Source organism: Amphimedon queenslandica, unplaced genomic scaffold (genome assembly GCF_000090795.2).
Source record: "Amphimedon queenslandica unplaced genomic scaffold, v1.1 AMPQUscaffold_13049, whole genome shotgun sequence".
Lineage (NCBI taxonomy): Eukaryota > Metazoa > Porifera > Demospongiae > Haplosclerida > Niphatidae > Amphimedon > Amphimedon queenslandica.
This window is the reverse complement of record NW_003546715.1, coordinates 56,570-75,233: the sequence shown is the minus strand read 5'-3', so window position 1 is coordinate 75,233 and position 18,664 is coordinate 56,570. Positions and strand designations below refer to the sequence as shown.

The following is an 18,664-nucleotide window of genomic DNA, read 5'->3' as shown; positions in this document are numbered from 1 at the left end:
TCCATAAATAAGAGGATTTGTTCCTTTAAAACCGCTTTCGTCCTTATTTATGGGCGTGTGGGCTTCACCCACCCTCACCGTATCCGAAATGTCGTTTCCTACATTAAGATACATACATTAGTCGATATTTTGTGTCTCTACCTGTTGCACTTCTTCATAAATAAGAGGATTTGTCATTTTAAAACCGCTTTCGTCCTTATTTATGGGCGTGTGGACTCCACCCACCTTCATCGTATCCGAAATGTCGTTCACTACATTAAGATACATACATTAGTCGATATTAAATGTCTGTACCTGTTGCATTTCTCCATAAATAAGAGGATTTGTTTCTTTAAAACTGCTTTCGTCCTTATTTATGGGCGTGTGGATTCCACCCACCTTCATCGTATCCGAAATGTCGTTCACTACATTAAGATACATACATTAGTCGATATTTTGTGTCTCTAACTGTTGCACTTCTCCATAAATAAGAGGATTTGTTTCTTTAAAACTGCTTTCGTCCTTATTTATGGGCGTGTGGACTCCACCCACCTTCATCGCATCCGAAATGTCGTTCCCTACATTAAGATACATACATTAGTCGATATTTTGTGTCTCTACCTGTTGCACTTCTCCATAAATAAGAGGATTTGTCATTTTAAAACCGCTTTCGTCCTTATTTATGGGCGTGTGGACTCCACCCACCTTCATCGTATCCGAAATGTCATTCCCTACATTAAGATACATACATTAGTCGATATTAAATGTCTGTACCTGTTGCACTTCTCCATAAATAAGAGGATTTGTCATTTTAAAACCGCTTTCGTCCTTATTTATGGGCGTGTGGACTCCACCCACCTTCATCGTATCCGAAATGTCGTTCCCTACATTAAGATACATACATTAGTCGATATTAAATGTCTGTACCTGTTGCACTTCTCCATAAATAAGAGGATTTGTTCCTTTAAAACCGCTTTCGTCCATATTTATGGGCGTGTGGACTCCACCCACCCTCATCGTATCCGAAATGTCGTTCCCTACATTAAGATACATACATTAGTCGATATTTTGTGTCTCTACCTGTTGCACTTCTCCATAAATAAGAGGATTTGTTTCTTTAAAACCGCTTTCGTCCTTATATGCATTAGGATCAAGAGAGTGTCTCAGTCGTACACACCATCATGGAACAAGAAGAAGATAAGGTAAGCTCATGACTACAATGCATAATAAATACTTGTCAAATTTTCAATCTTTTATTGCAGCTATATGTAGTTATTGCATATGTGAATGTCAAAATTGAAGGGGCGAACATGCACCATCAATTGACATTGTTTAGATAACATTAAAATAAATAAAATAAATCTAGCTCTTAGCCTGCAAGCATATTCAGACCCCGTCCTCATGGCCGGGGTCTGAACAGAGGAAACACACCAGTTAACACAACCAAAATAACCCAGTAAAAGCTCCCATAAGTAATTGGTAGCAGTGTACTTTAATATATTAAATGAAAGTGAAAGGTCCAAAAAAAGGAAGTTGATTAACTTCAATGTAATAGAAAATTGACACATGATAATTATGATTATAATACCTCAGTAGAAGAAATAAACTTATGAGTGAGAAGATAGCCCAACTCCAGCCAGGGCATTTTTGATGGATTAGCTTTTTCCGCCATTTTTAATTTTTTATGGGTGTGGTCAATCTAATGGTTTATTAATTTATTATGATAAAACTCCGCCCTCTTAAATTTTTCCCGCTTTTTCTTTTCCTTGCAAAAGATGTTTACAACCTTCTGTATTACAATCAAAATTAATTAATACTAATAATGCTATAACATCACTATTCTTTCAGTCTCACATTATAGCCTACTCACCATATGAAGAAGTCCATTGCATAGATCAATGTCAAAAGAAAGGCAAGGATGTGAGGTAGATCTATGTATACTGAGGTCACTATTTAGAAGAATTATATATACTATTTACAGCAACATGATTATGTGTGACTACTGCTCCAAATGGTTCCACTATGGTTGTATTGATTTGAGTGAACAAGTAATAACAAACATGGAATGTTATAAGTGCCAAAACTGCACTGTGTTAGAAGTTGAGGAAAGAATTTATGAAGAAGGTTTGCATTACTTAACTCCTTGTTGTAGTTTATTAATATATACCAGATGATTCACAAAGAAGGCTTTTTCTATCATCTGCTAACATTGTCAACGGTACAGAAGAAGAGCACGATTCCATAAATATTCAATCGCCATGGACTGAGAAGGTACAGTGTTTTTCTGTCCATCACATTACTTGAAAAAGATGCTTAGGCACTATCAAATAAAAATGACCAAGGTGATTCCCAATTTTTTATTTCTTTAATTGTTCAAACGCCGACTGATACATTGCAAATTGAGCAATGGTCAAGGCTTAAAAGTCATGACTGGCATAGTCCCATCGTTTTGTTACTTGAAAAGCACAATCCATATTGTTCATTTGCAATGAAAAATCATTGGATCAAAGAAAGCCACAAACGGGAAAAAAAATCCCAATACTGTTTCAGATGCTTTGGAAGATGCACTTTTTCCACTTGTCCCATTTCCTTCACTGTCAAAATCATTGCTTTTGATATCAAATGCCCACCAAGATGTCTTACAGTTCAGATATCATTCAGCCATGCATATGTGAAACATGTGATGGATGAAAGAAAGTCACGTCACATTAAAGGAATCAAGAGAGGGGTCTTAAAACGTGAACTGAAACATACTAAGCCATCAACACATTATCATCGTAATTTTAGTGGGTTAAGTTTGAATGAGCTACAATCTGGTAAAAGAGACAAAGTTGGCAGTTCGCCATATGTATTTCAAAAAATATCATCAGAAGCTAATAAAGAGGAGCAGCCACATTTTGACTTGATTACTTCATTGATGATGCTTGATAAAGAACTCAGCAATGACAAACGATGCAATAATGGCTTCATTCGCAGGGTAACAGCAAAACCTTTTAATGTATCTTTTTTCTCTGAGGAAGGGCTACACATATACCACACTATTGCACCAGAGCAGACGCTTTATTTAGATGCTACAGGCACCATAGTAAGTTTAAGTGGAACTGATTATGAGGGTTGCACATGCCTCTATTATTCACTAGTCATGAGTCATCAATTAAACTCTTGTCCACCAGTTGCTGTGGCAGAATTAATTACCACAGAGCACACAGTCATGGCCATATCCCACTTTTTGACTGACTTCAGAAGATATGAGGGAAAATTATATGGTTATTCTGGGGTAATACAGCCAAAGTGCCTAGTCATTGATCGCAGCCTTGTTCTGCTACTCAGTATACTGAAAGTCTTTAACATGGAGACACTCAGTGACTACCTGCACAGGTGTTTTCGTATTGCCACTAAATCTCAATCAGAGGAAGATGACAAGAAAACAACTGTGGTTGCCTGCATTAGCCATGTCATGCATTCTGCTAAATCTGAAATGCAAAAGTTATTGTAAGTTGACTTATTTGTTTGCATAAAATGTAATTTATTCTGTAATTTCTCTTACCTATATTTATGTAGTAGTAAAAAGGATTGCTACCAATTTGCCATGTATTGCTTTTCATTGCTGATGAATTGTTATTCTTTGAAGGAATTTGAATTTGCCATTCAACATTGCACAGTTGTATTTACTTCTAAAACTCAGAGTGATTCTTTTAATAAGTCTATTATTTTTCTGCAAGAAGCTTTGAATAGACTTGGCATAAAGGAAGCTAATACAGACCTGCAGTCAACTGGAGACAACAATTCAGATGAATGTAGCATTGCGGGATTGGAAGATGATACAGTTATTGATTATTCAGAAGAAGAACAAATTCTGTCACAATGTAAGAAACCATTTCTAGCATATTTTAAGAAAAAACTAATGAACATTCCCGATAATACTTTTGAAAGTGGCATTCCCAATAAGCTTTATCAGCCAAAATGGCTAGAAATGATGGAATCAAAGTGGCTACACATGGTACCTTTTTGGACTTGCATTTTAAGAGGTTAGAAAAATTTATTATGCATCTAATTTTTTCATCATCAGAAGAAGGGAAAAACAGAACATCTGGTACAGTGGAGGCTTGGAATTTTATATTGAAGCAACAAGATCACCCACAGCATAGGCTTAGACCGGATGTTTTTATTAAAAGTCATTGGGAATTATTGCTTGGAAGACAACTTTCCTTCATAGACACCATTTCTCACAAGAAGAAAAATCTTATGGAGGTGAGAATATGCTTTTAATTAGTTATATCCATATACACTGTTGTGTTCTAATATGACAAGGTTCAGTTAAGGAAAATAAAACCTCTAACAGAGAAATGGGGGAAAAAAAGGAAGAAAGGTAACAATGAAAAAATTTGCGGCCACTTTCAGAAGCCACCAGAAAGAAAATTTTCTTTTATGTAAGTGAAATTGTACACTTGTTCAAATAAAATTATTTCCTGTAAAAGGGCTCTGGAGTATCAGCCTAAGTTGATTGACAATAATAATAAGTTTGTTTTTCATTTTATTCTATTGTATGGTACTTTTATAATTTTTCAGAATTCCTTTGCAAGATATGAACGAACCAGACAGGTATGTACATTGCATATTTACTTGTACACACTCTAATATGCATTTTAGTGCATGCATAATTTGTACTATATCTGCAAGGAAAGTAGTGTTATTAATGTCTGCTATATATAAACTTTGTTTTTTGTACCCAAGGATGATGCAACCTATTGATGCTGTAATTGATCTTACTGAGACTGATGCGTAAGCATTAACTTCATTTGAAATCAACTTTTAATTTTATTTAATTCAGCCATAGCTACAAAGCAAAAAGCCCACAAAACAAGAAAAAACAAATTGTTAGTGATGTGGTTGAATATTTCTTATTGTATGTGTTGTATATAGACTGGTTTTGCCAGAGCTCCATTGTCACTCCGCAGAACACCAAATAGTTGCATCAGAAACAACCAAGCAATCAGAGTGTGCTGGTTGGCATCAGCTATTCAGATACTCGAGGTGACCATGGTGCCCCTTCTCATGCAAGGTTAGTTGTATTAAATTAATCAATATACTCATTTTTGATTAAGGCATCCCAAGCTATCAATTAAATGCAATACAAAAAGCATACTTATCTGTGCATGACCAGCTTGCACGAGGACAAATTGGAGATGTGACAGAAATAGCTGTGAGTGAAAAAAATAGAAAATGTTGAATAATTATTACAAGGAATTGAATTTAGATTGAAATGGGTGCTGGAAATAAGGCAGACACTTTCAAAGATAATGACATTGTTGAAAGTATTAGTTGGCTCCTTCGAGACCTACCCTCTAATGTTAGTAAAAAGAAAAGCTAAATATAATTGATTTAAATTATGTAAACAGCTACTGCAGGCAATTCACTTGACAAATATTATCATTGAGAGAAAAAAGACGTGTAGTAATTGCAAGAAAGTAATAATTTTTTTTTGGTCTTGCATATTTTCATATAATTATTGTCATTTTTAGCAAGTGACAGAAATTGATGAAATTGATGTTATCAATTGTTCTATTGAAAGAAATGAAAGTAGCTCTGTTCAGGACATACTTTCATTAAGGTTGGAGGAGCTACTTCAAACTTGTACAAGAGCAAAGTATTTTGATACAAGCTTATTACAATTGATACATCACATTGTGTAGGCTTTGCAATTGTAAATCTGCTGATGGTGACAGGACACCTTTCACAGTGTTATCCGACATTATAAATCTCCCCAATAATTTATTTGTTGCCATTAACAGAACTAAACCTGACAGCAATTCTAAATTGCAAAAGCCTATTCTAATTTGTGACACTCCGTCACTTGAGGGTAAAGCCATTGCTGGAACATACAAGCTACAAGCATTGGCAGTGAGTTTTAGCTATTATCATAAATTTAACATGATGCATGCCTTTATAGGTTCACACTGGAAACTCAGTCAAAGAAGGACATTGTAAGAAACTTTAATAGGCTGTATGTTCTATGATATGGGCCAATATAGTTAAGGTAAATGTACGTGATAATGATGGCTGGATTGTCTATGATGATATGAATGTCACAAGAGTGACAAAAGCAAATGTAAACAGTCGGTTCAATCAGGTATGATCAATCATGTACATGATTTGCTTCAATTTATAAATAGAAGAATTCAGTCCTGGGAGTTTACTGCATGGAACATCATTCACAGGTCAATCATTTAGATACCACAGTCTATGAACCTGTATAATAAATTATAGGTTCTTATAAACCATATGCAAGAGTCGGATTGTATTCCAAATAAATGGGAAAAGGTATCCTTTTTGTAAAATATGATTAGAATTAAAAAGAATATTCCGGCATTATAATCATTTCTTTACTTCAGACACACTCTTTCATGGAAAATAATGAAGAACAGATGGTATGTTTATAGACTCCATCCAATCAGTCTAAAATGATGTAACATTCATGCACCTTCAATTGTGATTGGTATTTTATAAATAATTCCAAAATATAGTACAATGAGCATATTATTCCTGATTGCAAGTATCAGCATTACCAGAGAGTGTTGAATGGCCAGTGGTTGACTACAGAGGTAGATAATTTATTTTTCATGTCAGAGTTAGGAATTTGATAGGCTATTTCGGACTATTTGCAGCTTTTGAAATTAGAGGCAGAAAAGGTTGGTGTGATCACCATGTATGACACATGTGATATTTTGTTCAATCAATTAATAGAAGAGCATAAACATTGCCTGCAAGGATGCAACATTTTTACCTAAATTAATAGCCCAAGGATTTAAAGGTGTCAAGTGCAGACAAGTTTGTTAATATGAAAAAGTAAAATTGTAATGATACACATAGAGAATTCATTTACTACAAAAAGAGGCTGTCATGATACCAGTCCACAGCGACTGCCATTGGTCATTGGTAGTAAGTGATGTTGGGCATTTTATATATTACACAATACTTAGATTGTAGATATGGCAGAACAGATTATTTATTACTTTGACTCCCTACACAGAGAAAATTACAAAGTGATTAACTTGATATGGTGAGAGAAATTATAAATTACATAATTGAAAATATATATTCGTTTATAGGTATTATATATGCATGGAAGCAAAAGAGGAAAGTGCTACACTTCCTGAAAAGACTAAATGGTCATACTGTGATGGAAAGGTAAGGCAGTCTACAACAAAACTGCAAACCATGTAATAACATTTGATAGATGTGTGGTTTTCCTCAACAACAAAACTCAGATAATTGTGGTGTCATGGTCTGCATGGTATAACTATAGTCATACTTTAACAATAACTTAAGAAACATCATAGGCAGCAAAACTTTTTATAGAAAAATCCACATTCAAATTTGACTATGTATGTGCATTTATAAAGTCATAAATTTGATGAGTCACATACTTTACTTTTTAGACTGAAATCCCAGCAGGACGAAACTATCTTTATAATGCTTTGACTGAGCCTTACAAAATAGGTTCTAAAACTAAAAAAATTGATTTAGTAGAAAATGAAGAAAAAAAGGCAAACAGTCATAGCTTTAGTAGTGATGAAGATGAACTTCCTCAAGTAGACTTTAAGTCACTTAAGTCTAAGGTGAAACATAAGGAACAACCTGCCAAAACAGGTATACTTTAATTTCTATATAATAATAACTACTATAACAGGTATGACTACACCCAAAGAAAACAGTGTTAATTCTGGTAGCAAAATTGCAATGTCACTAGATCAAAACACATATTTTTTGACTTGCAATGATATAATTGAGTTAAGTAGAGCTACATTATCTACAAAGGTAATCATTTTAAAATTAATTTTTAATGGCACTTAAAATATGTCTGCAGGCAGCATTGTTCTACATTAAGGCAATGGCCAAAATCAGAAATGATAATTATGACAATTTTAACACAGTGAGAACTTAATGCTTTCTATTCTATGTTATGCATTTATTTCATGTAGAATGTGGATGGGTATGCAGAGATTGTATCCAGTGCTGATCTGGAATTATATATGAGACACAAATACAATGATAAATATAATCCCTGCAATGATATTACAGTGAGGAATTATTATTGCTATTATTCTTATTATGTACATAACATAGAATTCTTATAAAGGCATTAGATTAGTCTTATGTCCAGCTTTTTGGGAAGGAGTTCTTTTGGTAAGGAACTGATTAAAAAACATTTAACTTACAACATAACAGTTTGCAAAGCTATCTGAAAAAGAAATTACTGTATATGATGTAATTGAAAGGACAGACAATAGTAAGATAATAGCTCTAACAAGTGCATTCAGGTATATTGTGATGATTTATCATAATAATAATATAAGATTTATGAAATTATCAGAAAAGCTTTAGCAACTTGGTTCTGCAATAAGGAAAGCCATAAGCAAGTAAGATTAAGTTGTTGGACTGTGAAAGAAATAAAGGTATAATGATATTATATAAAAAAATTTATATTAAAATGCTTCTAAAGGAATATGGTTATGATGAGATAAATTATATTGATAGAATAAAAAACTATTCACTTTGTCAGGTATAATGCACACTAGGATATAACTTTATATGCTGTCCTTCTGTACATTAGTACACTGGAAGACTATTAGGATTGTATCATGAAGTAACTACAAATTCTTTGAGTTTTGAAATTGAGGTATATAGATCTAGTCTATACTTGCATAAGCTCATTATTGTCTATATTAACTTTTTGCAGGTTAAAAATTACAATATGTGGATATTGGAAAAGATGTAATTAGACTTTACTATAATAATGTAATTCCCATTTGCTTATAGATCATCAGTTGCAGAAATTCATGACAGCAATTTTTTTGGTAAAGTAGAAGAGATTATGAAACAAATAACAGAAAAAGAAGAAGGCTCTGGTAATTTTTGCAGTGGCTATTATTGATAACTTCAAAGAAAATAGTCATAAATATACATGACATTAATCCAAAAGAGGATGGACTTCTAATGCCCACTTTCAATGATGCAGCTAGAGAGAGTTATTTTATACAATGGTATCCTTACATCAATAGGGAAGTTTTATCAGATGAGTAAGTTTCTTTCATATAACATCCATCTAATAATAATGCAACAGAAACACTTCACTCAGTAGAAAATTTATCAGAGAACACATTAAAAAACATGAGGTAAGCATTTATCATAATAATGTGAACTGTTTGAAATTATCATTGAATGCTTCACAGCTGAAATTAAAGCAACTGTGTAAAGGAGAGATTGCCAGCATATATCAAAATGTAAATGCAAAGTGGGAAAGGATGGTGTGGCCAATAGAACAATTTGATATGGTAAATATATACATGCAACAGTGAATTGGAAACTCATTTTCTCTGAAGGTTGATGAAATTTTCCATTTCCTCATGGGGCTGGAAATGGAAACAAAGAAGGAAAAGGAGATTGCAATAATGAGCTTAGTTGTAAGAAACTTTCTGTGGCCAGAGGTACACCACAGATATAGACATGTATCATTGTTAATTGCTTTATTGCTTTCTTATAGGTTCTCACATTGCTAACAATGGCTAAGGCTAATTTAACATATGTGACCATAATTGACAAAAGGGCCCTTATGGCGGATTTTAAAATTGATAGTTATAATGGAAAATATCAACCTGTGAGTGCTTTGTTAGACAATCATTGTTTCTAAAAGTTTCATGGTAACTTTTTGCATCCTGTGGAGTAATTTTATGATAACTGGGGCTCAGGAAGTTGGATTTCTTAGGCTAGAAAGACAAATTTCACTACCTGCCATAAGGTACCTTTTGTCAATTATGGTCACATATGATAATGCAGTTGAAATGGTTCTGCAGCAGCTTAAAAATGAAAAATTGCCAATATAATAATAATTTTTGAATTAATAATGTATTATATTATGTATTTAAAGTAAAAACTGTAATCATAGTAAAATTAATTGTTAAATTTAAAAAAATTAGTGCATAAAAGATAGATATAAACAAACACCATACTATAGGCAAGACAACATGGTTATTTTAGTCATGGTTTAAGCGGAGGTCAATGAAATTGATATAGTATGCCCGCTATTACTCAAGCTATTACTAGATACGGGTATTAATTAGTATTTTGCAGCAGTACATTCCTGTGGTTTGCACTTGTGCAGCAGCACATTTTTGTGGTTTTAGAAGAATGTGATGCTGCAAAATGTGCTGCTAACTTCAATGGAGTAAATTTTACGCTATACGGTAAAATACATGTATAAATTGCTTTGATGTTTGTGCCCTGGTAGTGGTTGAAGAAATGAACTGATTAAATAAAGATTGATTAAGACAAGAAGAATTATAGTTAAATTGCATCCATTGTTTGAATGACAGTTTGCAGTTACTTAGAGTCACCATCTTTCCATTGTTCATATAGTGGAACTTGAGGTGGAAAATTGGGATCATAAGGGGGAACTTGAGGCCAAGTGGGCATTAGATGTGCTGGAAATGGACCAAAAAGGTGGATAACCCATCATTGGAAGTGGCCCAGTCTGATACATATTTAATGCACAGTTATTATAGCTAACAGCCTAACACTTTGATTTGGAACAGTCCCCCAAAACGTTTGCTGGTCCTTTTTTTTTCAATGACAAAGACAATCTTTTCTTTGGAGTAAGAGCGGAATTTAAATCAACGTTTTCTGCCATCTGGCTGATCTCTCCCTTCTTTTAGTATAGTCTTGTGGCTTTCTTTCACCTGTGTCACCATGTTTTAAAGTCATTGCTCATGCGCAGTAGAAAAGTTTTTTAGCCACAGGCAGGAAATAAATTAACCAGTGAGGGATATGTCACATTTACAATGTATAATCACTAAGTCATCGGGCCACGGCCCTTGGGCTTAGTGATTATAAACGTCATATATCCCTCACTGGGGTGATACAACATTATACATATAATATGACAATATATGCATGCATTGACACCTGGTCGACTGTGCACTGTTTGGGCACATAGTTTTAAAGTAAAGTTTATCGCCAACTTTTCATTAGATTAAATGAAAACAGTGAAAGTGTTATGCAATTTATCGCGAAAGTTTGTTTAGTTTTGTGTAGTTGATACTGTAGACACATAAACACAACATGTTTACCACTATAATGCTCTATAATTTAAATAACATTTATGTATAAATTAATATCTGTAAATATTGTTGTGTATTATTGTAATTATAATTCAATCTCATGATAGAAACTTGTGGTACATGCACGTACGATAGTACATGGGATCCTGATGCCACTAATGAGGAACATGCTGTTAATATTTTCAAATTACGTGAAGAGCAACTTAAGTACCTTAATGAACTTGAAGATATTGCTAGATTGCTGAATGAGGAGGAAATATTGAATGATGATAATCTCGACAAAATAACAAAAAAGCAGATAGCATATGAAACCCGTCTTTATGTGCTCTTGGCTGAAATTGAGCTTTCCATCAGCCAAGATCATAGCATACTTCTGATATTTGCTAGGATATGTAAGCATACCGGAAATGAAGATCTTGGTAATGACATTGAAAAAGATTGCAGTAAGTTATGTAAATTTTTTGAAATAAATATTTATAATTATTTAGCTGCTGCTTTTAAACAATCTGAAGCTAATTTTGACCAGTTTTGTTGTGAAGGTAGACAGTTTATGAGTTGTTTTACATATTTAATTCTTTTGTTTTACGAACAGTTATTGGAAGTAGCATCAAAGATATAGAAAAAAGAGTAAAAAGCTCAGGAGCATACCTCTCAAAGCTGATATCAGTTCTTAAATGTCGCCGCTATTGCATTAAAATATCATCTGTTTATGATTGCATGGCAATAGTAGAAAGAGAAACCACAATATTGAGTACTAGTCTACTTGAAGAAATTGCATCTGAAGTTAAGAGTAGAATAGCAATGAAGAATATTGGGCAGTTAAAAAATGACCTTAGAAAACAAGCACTCTGTAGCATTCCTTTTGAAGAACCATGTTGCCTTACAACAGTGGAAACGCTTTCTATAGCCATGACGTATGATCCTGACAAGTCATTTGCTGCAACAGAGAATATGCTCTCAAATATATTTGGTAACCTTTTTGAAGATGTAGTAAGATGGCATAGCATTGATGAAGAAGGCATAGTTTGTTATTTTCCTCCTGTTTATGCCACAATAGTGATTGATAGAATATTAAAAAAGTTTTCTTTTTGTAGAATGAAGCAAATAAAAACAATCACTGTTGGGTACCTTTCAGTATATGATGAATTCCTTTATGACGAGGTAAACATTCACCTACTTTAAAATACTACATATTTGTTATCTTATACAGACAATCCAAACATTAATGGAGAGAATAGATGCATTAGAAGAAAGAAACTCGGAACTGGAAAAAACAAACAAGACATTATTTAAAAGTATTAAGGAGCTTCAAACAAAAATTGCTGGTCAGTCAAAAATTATGCAACGACTAAAATGACATTTTGTCATTTTATTATAGATCTTGAAGAAGGTATGTGTTGATGCATAATGCATGACTGTCAGTCATTGTGTATAGATAATGAAAATTTAAAAGAAAAGTCACATCACTAGAAGAGGAACTTCAGGAGAAGAAAGGTGCATTTTATTATATTTATTATGTACTGTAAATATAATGGCGTTTCTGTTATCATCATAGGACGTATCAAGGAATTTCAAAACAATGGTGATAAAATTTAATATTTTTTGAGAAAAGATAATGATTTTCCTATCAATTTTAAGAATCTTGTTTAAAAGAAAAATTGCAAATGAAAGACAAAATACTAAGAATGACAATACAAGAGAATGAATACTTACAATCTATTATTCATGGAACAAGTAAAGTTTTGTGTGAATTGCCTAAAAATTATCTTTGTTACAGGGGACCTGGAAGAAAAGACGAGTGAAGAACAAAAAGAAATTGAAATTTTTCAAGAAAAAATTTCATTATTGAGTTGTCAGCTGGAACAGAATAAAGCATACAACCAAAAAGAATATAACAGTATGGCTATTGAATTAACTGTTTGAATATTTTAAAATTATAATTAGGTTTGGAAAATCAAAACAAGGCTTTGGTCAAAGCTCTACAGCAAAAAACGGGTAGATATAATAAATTCATGTTTTAGAAATTATATGAAATTACAGCATTGAGTGAGACTACATTGCAGCAGTTAGCTAAAACTGAAGTGGAGGCTGGAATTCTCCGAGAAATGTTAAGTGTAGAAAAAAGAAGGAATATTACAACTAGTGGTATGTTAGCCATATTATATATGTATACTATTGATGTGATTATTGTACTTTTTAGATTCAAATAATCCTATACACAAGGAAGCCACTATCAAAGAGGAAACCACAAGCCAACACACACCACCAATGTCACAACAGCAAAAATATGATCCCCATACAGGTTTGTACTTTTGTATGCCATTCACAAAGTTGTTTTGCTTCATACATACTTGTAGAAAGCATTTCTGAGTCGGATTCAGAGATTAGTCTAACAGCCCCTTCTCTTAAAACATGCAAGGAAATTCAAATTCAACAAGCTATCCTCTCATTGCATGATGCTTTTGTTGATTCCACTTCTGCCATTTTGTTACAACTGCCAGAATCAATAACGTATCTCCACATCAACAGGACACCTTTATCTCATGACAGTGTTCATTCTATCATTCAATTGCTGCAGAGGCTTAAGGCTCTTCATCTTACAGATGTTGCTCTTCCTTCTACCAGCTTGAGCTATATCCTCAATGTCTTATTGACTAATGAGTCATTAGAAGAATTTAAAATTCAATTCAGCAGCCAAATGATACTACCTCTCTCCTCCACAAGTGCTGCTTCTTATGCAGAAGCTATTTCAAATGTTGTTCGGAGGAACTCAATTTTACAGTACTTCTCTGCTCTTGGCCTAAGGCTTGATGAAGCTGGGGTAGTAAAAATACTACTTGCTCTTGCAAAGGACAACAGCACTCTTCGACTGCTCACCCTAGACCAGTCTCATCAAGACACTGCTTACAGATTCGCTGAAGCTAATGGCCCCATCAAAGACAGACTAAGTTTTTATTAACTGAAAGTTTGCCTTTTCTATTTTATTAGTATAAGCAACTTTTGTTGTTTCTATTTTTATTAATATATATAGCTACTATTAGATTTTGTAATGCTGCATGTGTGTATCTTTGTAAATGCTTATACTATTATTTTTCTTAAGTTCAAATATTTGGTATCGGTTTTTTGAGTAAATAGTAGTGGTATTGAACCTTACTATAAGTATTTTATAGTGGGGAGTATCCCTTTAAAACCAGTAGTCATGTAAATGTTAGTACAACAAAATTATCTTATCAATAACACAGGAATTAAAATTCAATTGCTTGTTTGACCGTTTATACAACAAATACTTATTGAAACCACAAACATGATTTGCAAAAATAACAACTAATATACTACTATTCTTTTATTAAAATAGTCACAAATGTATAAGAGTCCATTGCAGTCAAAGTCAATCCCCTCGGGACATTTAAGACAATAATCAGGATTACTGACATGATGACCAAATCGATTGATAAAGTGACCCTCGGTATCAAACACAGCAACAGAATGAGTTCCCTTCTTTGTGACATATAACTGATTCTTGTGGCTGATAGTTATACCAGCAGGAGACGATAAAGTCCCTTCTCCAGTTTTGCCAAACTCCATCACAAATTCTCCTTTGGACGTAAACTTTTGAATGCGGTGATTTTTAGAGTCGACGACGTAAAGAAACTCATGCATCACTGTCAATAGCTAAGCCCCAAGGTTCGTCAAACTGGCCCTCACCAGATCCTTTGCTGCTAAACACAAGAAATGAAGTCAAGTCTGGATTAAATTCTGTGATTGCCATGATCAGCAACATAGATGTGACATGTAAAGCCAGGCATACACTAGGCAACATGTTGCTGGCAACATTTGTGGTTACTTTGATCTTGTAAGCAACATGTTGCCAGAAATAGAATTTTTTAACATGGTAAAGAACCTTGGCTACATAGTGAGACTAATTACTGCCTCTGGATTCCTTCTGGTGCACAGTAAGTTACAGTCCCACAAAACCAGGTACCTTCTCTTTCAAATTTGCAACATTTTAACTACAGGATATAGAGTACGTCCTGGTATTATGAGACAGTAGGGTATTATGAGACACAAACAAAAATCAAGTGGAGACTATAAATTAGGATGAGAAAATGAAATAAGCTGTTTATAGAGTGACTTTAAATTGCTGGAAATAAAAACAATTAAAAATAGTCCGCGAAATACCTAATTAACTTGCTGTAGTATTAATTTACATAAACAGCTTAACACCTCCCATTCAAGATGGCCAAGCAAGCAAGGTCTAAAGCAACGCGAGGAGCAACGTGTACCCAGAAACGTAAGAATTGGTCGCAGACAAGTATGACTGAAGCAGTAAAAGCAGTTAAAGAAGGAATGAAACTTAGAGAGGCTTCATCTTCATATGGGGTACTTGTAGAGACTTTGAGGAGGAGAGTCATTGGACATGTTGGAGCTGTTGCTGTAGATTGTAGACTAGTCTCGCCCCGCCCCTTCGCTTACCTGCGGTAAGCGAAGGGGCGGGGCGAGACTAATTGTAGACCTGGACCTAAGACAGTTATGACAGATGCAGAAGATGTGAGTACATAGTTAAGATGGCCGATATGGGTTATGGTTTGTCTAGAGATGACATTATGAGAGTTGCATTTCAGATAGTTGAAAAGACAAAGAAGCCACACCCATTCGCAAATGGTGCCGCTGGAAAATCATGGCTGCAGGATTTCTTAAGTCGTCATAAGCTAAGTATCCGTTCTCCTCAGCCTTTGTCACATGCGAGGGCTCAAAGTGTAACTGATGACGTCATTAAAGATTTTTTTGAAAAACTTGGCGGTATTTTTGCCAGATTGAATCTACTGTCGAAACCAATGCAAATATACAATATTGATGAAACAAGCATAAATGTTGTGCATAAACCGGGCAAAGTTGCAGCAGATATCAAGCATAAGAAAGTATGGTCAATTACTTCAGCGGAAAGGGGAAAAACACATACGGTATTGACTTGTGTTAATGCTTCTGGCCAGAGCATTCCTCCCCTAATGATTTTTCCAAGAAAAAGGATGAAGGAAGACTTAAAGGAGGGTGCCATACCTGGTACTATGTTTCGTTGCTCCGAAAGTGGGTGGATAAATCAACAATTATTTCTGGAATGGTTTGAATTTTTTATTGAATCGATTCCACCTGCACGCCCTGTACTCATAATTGAAGATGGTCATGCTTCTCACGTATCACTAGATGTCATTAAGCTAGCTAAAGAAAGTAATATCCATCTTCTCTGTCTTCCATCACATTCGACACATATTCTTCAGCCTGTAGATGTTGGCGTGTTTAAAAGTCTAAAAGCACATTTTAATAAGGAGTGCAGAGATTTTTTACACTCTAATCCCGGAATAAAAATTCGTTCTGAAAATCTTGCATCTCTTCTGTCTTTGGCATGGCCAAAAGCATTGACGCCAATGAATGTGATGAAAGGATTCAAGCAATGTGGGATTTTTCCTCTTAACCCAGGAGTGATATCAGATCGACTATTAGCTCCGTCAAAAGTTTTTTCACCTGAACCAAGTGAAATATCAGATTGTGATAAAACACCAGAAATAGCGAATATTTCAGATTTTTCTGATATCCTTTCCCTGCCTAAAGTTCCTTCAGTCTCAAACGTGAGCTTAAAATCGTTCAACAGTGATGGTGCTAGGTGCATTACAAATGAGTCCTTTATTACTGAAATCTCTGAAGAAACAAAAAGAAAGGAAGAAGAAAAGAAAAGAAAGGAAGAAGAAAAGAAAAGAAAGGAAGAAGAAAAGAAAAGAAAGGAAGAAGAAAAGAAAAGAAAGGAAGAAGAAAAGAAAAGAAAGGAAGAAGAAAAGAAAAGAAAGGAAGAAGAGAAGAAAAGAAAGGAAGAAGAGAAATGACAGAATCAAGAAGAGAGAAAAAGGAAAGCCAAAGAGAAGAAAAAGATTCAAGAAGAACGTAAGCAACTTAGGGAAGAAGAAAAGAGAAAGAAAGCAGAAGTTAAGAGGAACAAGAAGAGAGAAAGAGAAGAACGACAAAGACAAAAAGATTTTGAACAAGAGAAGAAGAAAGCGGAAAGAAAAGAAAAAGGAAAGAGGAAAGAAGAATTAAGGTCAGAGGGTAAGGAGACACGACGTCAGCAAGTACTACGAAAGAGACAAAGAAGCGAAGTTGTTTGTAGCAAGAGAAGAAAGGTAGAAAGTGATGTGTGTCCATCATGTTTTGGTTCTTATGAGGACCAGAATGAGTCTCATACTTGGATTGAGTGTGATGGTGAATGCAATCGTTGGTGGCATTCGGAATGTATTAACACTGATAATTTCAAAGATGGTGATTATTACTGTGGAGAATGTAATATGTACTGAATATTATAATACAATACTTGTCATAAAATGCTTGTCTCATAATACAATACTTGTCTCATAATACCAGTACTTGAGTAGGTAAATTAATTTCACAAGTATGCTACACTAGAAGTTATACCTATGAAGATTGGTCAAAGTAGTGCAACTAAGGTGATTAGAGTTTACAATGATAGTTTTGAAATTACATAAAAATCTTCTTTGAAAGAATAAGAAACTATTTTGCTTAAGTGTCTCATATTTGGGGCGTGTACTCTAACAGTCACGTGATCCAGTTTCCTATCCTGTTCCGCGTAGTATTATTATCTATGCTACGTACGTACGCAAGACAGTGAGCTCGAGCTAATTGGAGGTGAGAAGTGGCTGTTAGATTTGACTTGTTGATATGGAAGGAAAGTCAAGACTGAGTAGGTTGCAGTACTCTTTCAAGTTGTACTTATTATTTTACCAGATATTGATGATTTACAAAGAGTGCTGCACTTGTTACAAAAGTATAAATTCGACACAGCTCGCAATTATAGGAAGTTAGGCCGTGCGCTTGGCCTTGGTGTGAGTATATTGAACAGCATTGAAGCTGATCATCAACGGAACGCAGATCGTTATTTAGAAGAGGTACTAGCAGGATGGTTTCGTCAAGTTACAGAACCTCCTCCTTCTTTTGAAGCCTTGAGAGATTGTCTAGAAAAAATTGGTGAAAATTATGTAGCCTCTGGAGTTCACAGAGGTAAGTGGCACCGCCGGTTCATGTAGCAGTTCTCTTGAGTTTTCAAATGCTGACTAGATCTACTCACTATTTTTTCAGTTGTGTTAGTTATAGTCTACGCCCAATCCAATCTGATGCCACGGCGCGCGTAAGATGATCAACACATGCACCGGTACTGAAGTAATTTTCCTAGCCAGACACCTGTTAAATCTATACCACAAAAACCAGCCACGAAAATAAAGAGCCATGAAAAATTACCCACTATAGTCTCTAATGTTTATGTACTAGGCAACATGTTGGCGTTGCTGTCGTTACTTTGATCTTGTAAGCAACATGTTGCCAACTTTCTATTTTTGGCAACATTCTGGCATTTTGCTTACAAAATCAACTTGAAGTAATGACAAATGTTGCTAGCAACATGTTGCCTAGTGTATGTCTGACATTGAAGTTTTTACCTTTTCAGGTGCTGCTATAACACCCCTAAATTCTATGCTTGAATGACTGATCAGTTTTCTGCCTCTTTGTGC

At 34.5% G+C, this 18,664-nt stretch overlaps 3 protein-coding genes and 3 long non-coding RNA genes across 7 annotated transcripts; 5 read left to right on the top strand and 1 right to left on the bottom strand.

Annotated features, from left to right (window-relative positions):
* Window positions 1-991: 991 nt before the first annotated feature.
* LOC109585539 (uncharacterized) lies at window positions 992-1,657 on the bottom strand. Its single transcript, XR_002186538.1, has 3 exons — window positions 1,568-1,657; window positions 1,060-1,193; window positions 992-1,016 (listed from the first exon to the last, which is right to left on the bottom strand). It is a non-coding gene; the product is annotated as an uncharacterized LOC109585539 (long non-coding RNA).
* Window positions 1,658-4,457: 2,800 nt separating this feature from the next.
* On the top strand, window positions 4,458-4,844 carry LOC109585542 (uncharacterized). Of its 2 annotated transcripts, XR_002186540.1 has the most exons (4): window positions 4,458-4,499; window positions 4,549-4,581; window positions 4,714-4,761; window positions 4,811-4,844. It is a non-coding gene; the product is annotated as an uncharacterized LOC109585542 (long non-coding RNA). The 2 variants fall into 2 exon arrangements; XR_002186539.1 differs by lacking the exon at window positions 4,458-4,499 and having other exon boundaries at window positions 4,527-4,581.
* Window positions 4,845-4,908: 64 nt separating this feature from the next.
* Window positions 4,909-6,507, top strand: LOC109585533 (uncharacterized). Its single transcript, XM_020001661.1, has 11 exons — window positions 4,909-5,041; window positions 5,085-5,182; window positions 5,237-5,329; window positions 5,379-5,447; window positions 5,502-5,626; window positions 5,673-5,880; window positions 5,930-5,963; window positions 6,012-6,109; window positions 6,153-6,197; window positions 6,247-6,300; window positions 6,372-6,507. Exons 1-11 carry the CDS (start codon window positions 5,020-5,022, stop codon window positions 6,417-6,419), a joined length of 894 nt encoding a protein of 297 aa, XP_019857220.1. The 5' UTR covers window positions 4,909-5,019; the 3' UTR covers window positions 6,420-6,507.
* Window positions 6,503-10,028, top strand: LOC109585532 (uncharacterized). Its single transcript, XM_020001660.1, has 23 exons — window positions 6,503-6,581; window positions 6,624-6,668; window positions 6,724-6,807; window positions 6,850-7,039; window positions 7,089-7,167; window positions 7,217-7,364; window positions 7,419-7,629; window positions 7,670-7,797; window positions 7,847-7,912; window positions 7,962-8,060; window positions 8,107-8,166; window positions 8,209-8,300; window positions 8,354-8,435; window positions 8,483-8,542; window positions 8,594-8,659; window positions 8,720-8,754; window positions 8,800-8,888; window positions 8,933-9,059; window positions 9,104-9,155; window positions 9,213-9,314; window positions 9,363-9,467; window positions 9,524-9,565; window positions 9,957-10,028. Exons 8-23 carry the CDS (start codon window positions 7,672-7,674, stop codon window positions 10,026-10,028), a joined length of 1,275 nt encoding a protein of 424 aa, XP_019857219.1. The 5' UTR covers window positions 6,503-6,581; window positions 6,624-6,668; window positions 6,724-6,807; window positions 6,850-7,039; window positions 7,089-7,167; window positions 7,217-7,364; window positions 7,419-7,629; window positions 7,670-7,671.
* A 1,485-nt stretch (window positions 10,029-11,513) lies between these two features.
* Window positions 11,514-11,734, top strand: LOC109585543 (uncharacterized). Its single transcript, XR_002186541.1, has 3 exons — window positions 11,514-11,539; window positions 11,585-11,635; window positions 11,689-11,734. It is a non-coding gene; the product is annotated as an uncharacterized LOC109585543 (long non-coding RNA).
* Window positions 11,735-15,661: 3,927 nt separating this feature from the next.
* LOC109585531 (uncharacterized) lies at window positions 15,662-16,840 on the top strand (the record flags this gene model as incomplete). The annotated part of the gene is made up of 1 exon (XM_020001659.1): window positions 15,662-16,840. A coding segment is annotated over exon 1 (1,179 nt), but the record flags the coding sequence as incomplete, so codon positions are not given.
* Between the last annotated feature and the right edge of the window lie 1,824 nt (window positions 16,841-18,664).

Coding starts and splice junctions, on each gene's coding strand:
- LOC109585533 (XM_020001661.1), top strand. CDS start 5,020: ATGGTGCCCCTTCTCATGCAAG. Junction 5,042..5,084: donor GGTGCCCCTTCTCATGCAAG/GTTAGTTGTATT, acceptor TTTTTGATTAAG/GCATCCCAAGCTATCAATTA. Junction 6,110..6,152: donor TAAACAGTCGGTTCAATCAG/GTATGATCAATC, acceptor ATTTATAAATAG/AAGAATTCAGTCCTGGGAGT.
- LOC109585532 (XM_020001660.1), top strand. CDS start 7,672: ATGACTACACCCAAAGAAAACAGTGTTAATTCTGGTAGCAAAATTGCA. Junction 8,543..8,593: donor AAAACTATTCACTTTGTCAG/GTATAATGCACA, acceptor TCTGTACATTAG/TACACTGGAAGACTATTAGG. Junction 9,468..9,523: donor GAAACTTTCTGTGGCCAGAG/GTACACCACAGA, acceptor GCTTTCTTATAG/GTTCTCACATTGCTAACAAT.